The 9,750-nt window shown below is 29.8% G+C and overlaps 1 protein-coding gene across 1 annotated transcript; it reads left to right on the top strand.

The window, feature by feature from the left end:
* Window positions 1–3,557: 3,557 nt before the first annotated feature.
* Window positions 3,558–4,454, top strand: LOC133832899 (uncharacterized). The gene has a single exon (XM_062263195.1). The coding sequence runs from the start codon at window positions 3,612–3,614 to the stop codon at window positions 4,452–4,454; it is 843 nt and encodes a 280-aa protein (XP_062119179.1). The 5' UTR covers window positions 3,558–3,611.
* The last annotated feature ends 5,296 nt before the right edge of the window (window positions 4,455–9,750 follow it).

The following is a 9,750-nucleotide window of genomic DNA, read 5'->3' as shown; positions in this document are numbered from 1 at the left end:
ATTACCTATAATTAATTTTAATTATAGTTAATTAAACAATAGTTAAAATAAAAATTAATAACAATCATAAGTATAATAACACTCTTAATAAATGCAGTTTTCATTTTTAATGAACATTTAATTTTAAACATTATAAAATAAGACCTTATAAAACATCATATATAGGATAGGATGGTTATTATCACATAATGATAATTGTTATTATTTCTAATAACAAAAAATCATAGAAATATATCTAGCGGATGCCTTCGAGATAGTAATTTGAGTCAATGTATTAATCTATTATTCTTCATTTTTTCTAGATATTTCTTCAAACATTTTAAAAAAAATGAGGAGTAGTAGATATCTGCTTACTATCTCCAAGTGATCCACTATGTCAGAATAAGGTAGGTTGGAGTTTGGAATAAGATAATTAAATAATAAAATATTAATGCAATAATTAATAAGATAATAAAATAATAAAATATTAATGTAATAATTAATAAGATAATTAAATAATAAAATATTAATGTAATAATTGATAAGATAATTAAATAATAAAATATTAATTTAGTAATTAATACGATAATTAAATAATAAAATATTAATTTAGTAATTAATACGATAATTAAATAATATTCAATTAATTTAATAATTATATTATCAATTAATTAAATAATAATAACAAAAATCCATACACATACATCTAGTGGATGCCTTGAGGATAATAATCCGAGTCAATGTATTCATCTTGTATTACCAATTTTTTCAAGATATTTCTTCAAATATATTGAAAAGGTGGGTGGTACTAGATGTCTACTTACTATCTCTAAAGGATCTACTAGGTTAAAATAGGGTAGGTTGGAGTTCAGAAGAAAATAATTAAATAATAAAATATTATAATATTTATTTAATAAAACCATAACACTTTGCAAGACACATAAAATGTGTTGAGAGAATATTTCATTTTTGTTGATTTTCTCTTTGGTGATAAAATTTTATAACGAAATATATGTAGAAAAATGTATAATATATTGTCAATGTTCTGGGAATTTTCTGAATGTCATTTGTAGGCTTTTAAATTTTTGGAATAGCTTAGAATATAAATGTTATGCTACCGAAAATTTGGTAGAGTTAGGGGACTAAATAAATAATTAAATAATAAATGAAACTTTGAATAATTAGAATTAACAAAATAAATTAAAGAATAAATTAAAAAATTAGATACATAATTTAAATTTAATATTAACAAATTTAGTAGTTTAATTTAATATTAGCAAATTTAATTTAATATTAACAATAAATAAAAAAATCAAATTTAATTTAATATTAACAAATTTAGTAATTTAAAAATTATAATTTAATTTAATATTAATAAAATTAATAGTTTAAAAATAAATCATTAATTAATTAATATGGAAAAGTAAGTTTGATAATTAAAAAATACTATTTAAGAAAATAAAAAACGAACAATAAAATAAATTACTATTGGTTAAATTAATTAAAAATAATTAAAATATGAATTATTAATCATTTTAAACATTATAAAATAAGATCCTACCTATGCCTGATAGCGACAATATTTCTGGAGTTTTGTCTTCTCAATTGTTGACATCGTTTTTCGTCAACATAAAATGTAGAGCAATTAAAGAACAAGAACTATGGCATAGGTGAATAATACAAAATAACATAAAGAATTTTACGTGGTTTAGCAGTTAGCTCTGCCTAGTCCACGAGTCAATTTTATTAAGACTTTGGATATTTCAGGAAATTCTTTAGGGATGAATTCTCTAGAAACTCTCTCCAGATTTCAAAAATCCATCCTTCACAAATGTTCATGACCTCTCTATTTATAGAGGGTTCTCAGAGTTCATTCCCACAACTTTTGGGAAGATACTCCTATTCATTAATTAAAATATTCATATTAAATTTAGTAACTCCTATGTACAAGGAAACGTCTCCTGAAGACCAAGAGACGTGTAATAGAATTGTTAATATCCCTTTAATGTAGGGATGTTACAACAATAAATATCTTTAAATGTATTACATCAGATGACTTATCACATTCTTCGATATTGGCAACCAACATTAAATCAGTCAAGGTTCGCGGATAAATCAGGAACTAGCCGCCTTACTCCAAGATTAGCTCGGAGCAGATAGATCGAGGCTGTTACATTTCGAGCTTGTATTCTTAAGCTCGGGCTACTTGATCCGAAGACACCCTAACAACGAATATATCTCGATGCTAAGTTCTTTCGATCTTAGAAAGAACTTCGAGGTTACCACCTTGCTTCGAAGGTTTGACATCTGGACCACGATGTGCTTTAGATATCTCGAGCTCACACTTGACGAGTCCAGCTTTCGAGGTCATAATCTCAGGTCTCGAAATCTGGGTGTAACATCAATCTCGAGCTCTAGCCCATCCTTCCATGTACGGGGCAGCGCCGTCTCAACCTATGACACCTCCATACATGTACGAAGCAACACCACCACCTTATCCATGGCTGATTCCACCGTCGTCGTAGCCATCGCATTCCTACATGTATGGAGCAAAATCGTCCACATTACCTCCCCAATATCCCTAGCCGATGTTGCCTCTGCAGCCACCACAACCGCAACAATAAGACAATATGGAGGACGAAACAGCTGATTTAGGAGACTAGGTTTATATTATAGTTATTGTTACATTATATTAACAATGCAGATATTTGTTATTTTAATTAACTTATTTGAATATTTAATATAATATTTTTATTTTTAATATATCTGTTTTCAATTATTTAAATGTTAATTAATTACTTTTTAATTATTAAAATAATTTTATTATTGTTGTTGCCCCTAATAAAATAGTATCATGGACGATTGTTGATATATCAGGGGCGACACATTGATAAAAAGTTATGCTACAAGTGAATTTTTTTTTAGACATATCAACTTTTACCCTTGATATTGCAATATTAGGAGCGACCTATTAGACGTCCCTAATGTACATCATTAGGCCCATTTTATTAAGGGCAACACATCAGTGGCGATAGTCGCCCCTGATATAGATCAGATGGGACTTTTATGGTTATTAGGGCGACATGCATCCCCTAAAAAATCCATTTTTGTTGTAGTGTTATCTGTAAAAGTGTGCATGAGCAGGGCTCCAACAATAACAGCTATATTTATATTAAAATTTTCAAAAATCCTACTCGGAACATATAATTATATATATATATATATAGAAAAACATTAATTAAGGGCACTTGTTTTTGTCAAGATATTAAATGTGTCGTACCCACTCGTCGTGTTGCATGTAAAATATCAAATATGTATTAAGAAAACAGATGCTCTAAGATTTATACATGTTAATATAATTATGAAATGAGTTGGAGATATGGGTAGGCAGGGAGCATTGCATAAATATCGGTGCACTGTATACATCCAAATCTCAATCTCGATCGTGTGTTGTTATGCATTCCATAATTTAAAAAGATGATGCTTCACGTCTTCCTCACGGAAAGTTTTTTTTTTTTAATATATATAAATACATATAGAGTTGATGGCAGAGAAAAGGAAATTTTTAAAAAAAAAACCTCATCACATTCAAAACTTTTAAGCCAAAACCCTTTTTTGAGAAAGAAAAAAAAATGGCTGCCTCAAAATCAAACTTACATATTCGCTCAAACAGTTTGCCTTCCAAATTACATCCAGTCATTGAAGAGTGCAATGACCATTTGATGAGATTAGGGGCAGCTCATGCAATTTCATCATCATCTTCCATTGCCCAACAACTCAGTGGTCTTGAGGATTTGCACCTTTGTGTTGAGAGGATGCTTGAGTTACCCCTAACTCAACATGCCTTTTCCCAAGGCCGCCAAGAGAAATGGGTTGATGAATTAGTGGATGGATCTCTTAGGCTCTTGGACATGTGCAGTGCAGGCAAGGATGCTGTTTTGCACACAAAGGAATGTGCACGAGACATTCAATCAACCATGCGTAGAAAAGTTAGTCTTGAGAGTGAGATTAAGAAATACTCAGCCTCAAGGAAAGTTGTGAAAAAGGCAATCCAAAAGGCCTTGGGGGGTTTGAAAGTTGTTGAATCGAAATGCACATTCTCTCCTACAAACAAGGATAGTGAAATTACAGCTTTTGTTGGTGTTTTTAGAGAGGTGGAAGCTGTTACTCTTGCAACGTTTGAATCTTTGTTGTCCTTTATCTCTGGTCCAAAAACACATTCTAAGCTTAATGGATGGTCTCTAGTTTCCAAGCTTATGCAAAGCAAACGAGTTGGGTGTGACGATGACGTTGTAAATGAATTTGCAAAGGTGGACGCTGTCCTCTTGAATAACGAGACAAACAAAGGTGACCAAGCCATGGTGGATCTGAAAAATCTCGAAATGTGTGTTCAAAACTTTGAACAAATGCTAGAATCCTTGTTCAGGCGTTTAATCAAAACAAGAGTTTCCCTTCTCAACATTCTCAACAACTAGCTTATAAGATCATTTATATTGTCCAGCATGGGTATCCAAAATTTTGATAGCCTCGATGAAATTTGTACATATATACTTGTAAATATCACCCATATATTAAAGTGACAAATTCTTTTCCTCAATTTCTTCCGTTTACTAAATTCGAGTTAAATAGTATTTTTTATTAACATGATCATTATTATCAAGGGTGTAACCAGTACTGTACCACTGATAGAAAATAGTTATGATTAAATAAAAAATAACTATAGTTGATGTCAACGTATGGGATGTATGCAAATTAAATCAATTGTATTAACACCGTAGAGATGCTATAGTTCTTTCAAGGAGAAGATCAAAACCAAAATATTGCAATAACTAGACTATACTTTTACACGCTTTAGACAATAATGAAAGCTATGCTGGCTGCCTTACTGTTAAGAGACCAATGGAATCAAAAGTACTCTTTCTTATCATTTTTAAAGTAATTGAAATAATAATAATATGTATTATATGGGTTATCCATCTCTTTGTCCCAAGTGAAGGTATGCTGATCCGGATAACAAGGTCAATGGCTCTTTCTTGTTTCAAACAAGGTGGTGTCAATGCCAATCGTGCATGGCAAATTTAATAGCTCATTGTGATTAAACATATCTAATATACAAACCTAAATAATTAGATCTCGACTTTGTGGTAGGGAAACATAATATACATCCTCACAAAGGTATATCCATGTTTGGATTCAAATCTCATTTTGCTCATTCTGTACTAAGAGGCTGGGATTCACCATCTATGCACAAGCTCTCTTTCCTCTGAGAAAGAAATATAAAAATCTCTCTTAAATTTGTCTACTACCACTACAAAAAAACGTGACTTTTGTTGCCACATGCCAATGCGTTTTTGCATTGGGAAATGGTGACGGTCGAAATCCGTCGATAATAAGGCTTTTGTCAGCGCAAATCGGACTGCGCAGACAAAAGTCACTTTTATTAACACGAAAATGCGCTAGCAAAAATATGGATGCGTTGATGAATTTTTTTTCACGAAATTGGGCAAAACACTTTTGGCAGTGCCAAATTGCGCTGATAAAAGTGTAACCCTTTGCCCGAGCTAAATTATGCCAGCAAAAGTTAGGCTTTTAAATAGCGTAAAATTGGGCCGGCAAAAGTGAAGTCCTTTCGCGACGCGATTTTGTGCCGGTAAAAGAAACATTTTAGTGGCGTGGAATTGCGCCGGTAAAAGGCAGATTATTTTTTGCGACAATGATTTTTGTCGATGCAATTTTGCACCCCTAAAAGTATTTTTTTTTAAAATTAATATATTATTAAAACAAAATTATATTTAACAATTTGAATTTCCATATATATTAATGTTAATTATTTCATTTTAATTGATTTATTAATATTATTTAATTTAATTAGAAATAAAATAATAAATAAATTAGAACTATTAATGTTAATTGTCTTCACCAAACATGAAAATATAAAAGTAGTTTAGTAAATTACCACAAATTTTGTATCTACAAGTGGGTGCTGTCTTCATCATCCCCGCCCTCGTCAGCATCCCCACCCCTGTTAGCTGCACCATCGTCCTCGTCATTGGCATCTTCAAGATCCTCTTCTGGCAAGTCCACAGTAAAACTAGGAGACAATACACCAACCTTCTTCAACAAAGCATTGAGCAACAAATCTGAACGTTGTTGACGACTCTCAAGTTAAGTTGTATACTTCTTTAGGTGCTGATTTTGTTGCATAATGGCGTCCACTTCAGGTGGCAATTACCCAGACATTTGAGAAGATGATGAAGATCCTGCCCTCTTCCGGCTTATTTCCTTTAGACTAGGCAACGTCGAAAATCCTTTCTTATAGCGGGAGCGGGGCCCAAGAACATCAGTGACAATGTCCATATCAGGCGGGAAGTGACTACGACATTGTCGCCGAAACAAGAAGTAGTAAATGATGGAGTGACCAAACTCTGCGATGCTCGGTGCTGGGTCATCTGAGTCTGCACATTAAAAAACACATATATTAGATTCCAATATAACATTAACAGAAAACCTAACTTAGAAAGAAAATAACTAAATAATATGAACATTTCTAAAGCAAAGTTACCGATTATATAATTTCAAATTATAACTTTATTATCTATCTGCCAACATCCCATCTTTAATGACTCAAGACAAGTGATTAGAAAAGAATGTAAGTAATTTTGTTTCTATATCTTGCAGCAAGTGGGCTAACTTAATTTGGTCAGCAAAATCCATATCTAAATAAAAAAAGTATGCAGATATTGATGACATATATGTTAAGAGTGGTTAATTCCATTAATGAGGGAATTTACGTCTCTAAACATATATATCAACAATATCTGCATATCTTTGATTGAGATATGAATTTTCATGACCAAATTAACATAGCCCACAAGCTCCCAGATACGGGGACAACATTAGTGTAGTGCACCAAATTTTTTTTTTTTTAGATTATCAAGTTTTTTGTGATTTATTTTATTTAAATGTTAAGTGTGATGAATTGTTTTATTTAAATGTTGTTTATTTTATTTAGTTGTTGTTTGTTTTATTTTATTGTTTGTTTAATTGTTAGAATTGTTTGGTATAATCTTTTGAATTTAAAATTGTTAATTTTTTGTATGGTTAATTAATTTAATAAGTGAATAATTGTGTAACATGTTTATTTTTCTATTAGTGTTACATTTTAAATAAGTGTGATAATTGAGGTAATTATGTGAGTTATGGTTGAATGCACTAAGGTGCATGGTAGATAGCGATGCACCCTAGTGTTTTAGTGTGTGCTAGTATATGGTAATAAGGTGCACATGTGTGGATTTTCTACACATTTTATAATTGCCATTTATTTGATATTTTTGGGTAGTTTTATTTTAATAAGTAGGAAATTAAATAAAAAAAAATAAAACAAATAAAAGTTTTATTTTTGGGTAGTGATATCTTTTTTTTTCCCATTATTTTCTAAGGAGAATAAACGTTAATTGGATGAGGATAGACATTTTGGGAAACTACCATTTGACTCCAATCTTTTATAATAAAAGAAAAATAAAAGGAATTATGAGAAAATAAAATAGAAAAATGAAACTTACCATTTTCTGTTGGTGAGGCTTTATTGAGAGAGTTGAATAAATGGGAAAGGAAAGGAAGAGGAGGCCATTTTTCCTTGTGGCTGCCGTGACCTAGAGAGAGAGAGAGAGTGACGTGTAGAGAGAGAGGGAGAAGAAGAGAGAAAGGAAGAAAGAAGAAGAAGGTGAAGAGGAACCCATTTTAGAGTATGTTTTCTTGTATTTTTGTTTGTCAAATCTCTTTTCTTGATTATATGTTATTGACTTTGTTTATTTGTTGTGTGTGATTGGATTCTTTCTCCTCCTCATGGTGGTTTTCAAATAAAACCCTAGGCTTGAACAAGGGGTGTGAAGTTTGGGTGTTGATCATATTGTGTTCTTGATTTTTACAATCAAGAGAGGTAATGGTCTTTCTTAGCCTATATATTGGTTTTGATGGGTTTATCTTTGAGGTTTTTGATGGTGATGCTAATGGTTGATTATTGTAGGATTGATGATTATGATTTGTATTTTTTAAGAGAATATGATTTGTTTAAAAAGGGCCCATGGGTATGATTGAGAAAATGGATTTGATAGGGTTTATAATGAGGTTATATTTTATGTTTATATTGCTATGGTTATTTTTTTTTTTTAATCTTTGATTTATGTAAAATGGCAAATGATGATTTTAGAAATATGATAAGAAATATGTTAGGGTTATTATAAAGGCATGTTTATGAGATATGGTGTTTATGAATTTATGTATGTTATTGCCATTGTTATTGTTGTTGGATTTCATGTGTAGATTCAATGGAATAGAAAAATTGGTTCTATAAGATTTCATGTGAATATGTTAGTAATATTCTTAGAATTATGTATATAATAAGAGTATGATGAGATTTTGGACATGTATGATTTTATGTGAAATTTTTGGGATAAAAAATGAATCTCATGAGAAATTAAGCTTGCTGGTTTTTGTAAATAATTGGGTAAAAGTTTGATAAAAAAATGATTTGCATGCATAAGTAATGTCCTTAATGTTATGTTAATTTTATGAAATTAAAAGGGGTATTTTAAGTCCCATTAAAATGATATTTTACTCAAATAATTACCTACATAATTTTTATTGAATTTTTGAGAAAATATGAGTTTTTAAATTGAATATGGTGATTTTTAAAGATAAAAAATAGTTGCTGGAATTTTTGTAAGAAAATGTGAAGTGAGTTTCACTAAAATGAATTTGATGAGTTTTTGGACAAAATTATTTTCCTAAGTTATGGTAATATTGAAAAATTGTATTTTAAAATGGTAGGAATGCATATTTTGATAAGTTATGATTTTCCTTTATTTTAATTGAGAAAAATATTTAGATTCTTTTTATTTGTGATTTTTGAAGAAAATAAATGGTGGCTGAAAGTTTGTTATAAAAAAGTTAAAAATGATTATTTAATTGTCACATATGGATTTATGTTACATAAAACTAAGTCTTAAATAATTTAAATAAAAATATATTTTCCACACTTAAAAATATATTTTCTCACATCATTTATGTAACACAATGATAAAATTTATTTTTTTTCTAAAGAAACATATTAAAAATAGGTATTTTAATTAATTCCAAGTTTTTGGTAAATTCTTTGTAATTTGATATTAATGAATGAAATTGTCACATATTTTATTTTTAAGCTAAATCAAATTATTTTATAAAATAAAATAATATTTTGAGAAATTTAATCAACTTAGAAATTTTAAGAAAAATAAAGCATGTTATATTTCTATTATTTTTTTAAACAATAAAAGTAAGAAATGTAGAATTATCGTTTTTTGAAAACGTCACAATTACGTAATGTTCCCACGTATGCATGTTATATGCAACTCCACTTTTACGTCCAAAATTATGTTTATTATTCAACTATGTGGTTTTTATAAAAGGGTCATGCATGTAAAATAGGTAAAATGAGCATTATTCTTTTATGACTTTATGTGTAGTTAAGAATAATTGCATGTTATGTGTAACTGTTATTATGTGTGCATGTCCCATGCACACGTGAGTTGTATGGAAGGGCAAAGTAGTAATTTTATGAACCTAAGAAATGTTGTTTTGATTATAATATAGGCTCGTTGAAAGATTGTGAAAATTTCTTAGCTTGGACCTGAGGTAAGGAAGTTAGATAGATTCTATGATTTTATGCTATGAATGGTAAGACTGTTGTATGAATGAATTGTTATGAATTATGAATGTCATAATGTGTTG

Source organism: Humulus lupulus, chromosome 1, assembly GCF_963169125.1.
Source record: "Humulus lupulus chromosome 1, drHumLupu1.1, whole genome shotgun sequence".
In the NCBI taxonomy this organism is placed as follows: Eukaryota; Viridiplantae; Streptophyta; class Magnoliopsida; order Rosales; family Cannabaceae; genus Humulus; species Humulus lupulus.
This window is presented reverse-complemented; position numbering and strand designations above follow the sequence as displayed.

Excerpts from the sequence above, each read along its gene's own strand:
- LOC133832899 (XM_062263195.1), top strand. The coding sequence starts at position 3,612 with ATGGCTGCCTCAAAATCAAACTTACATATTCGCTCAAACAGTTTGCCT.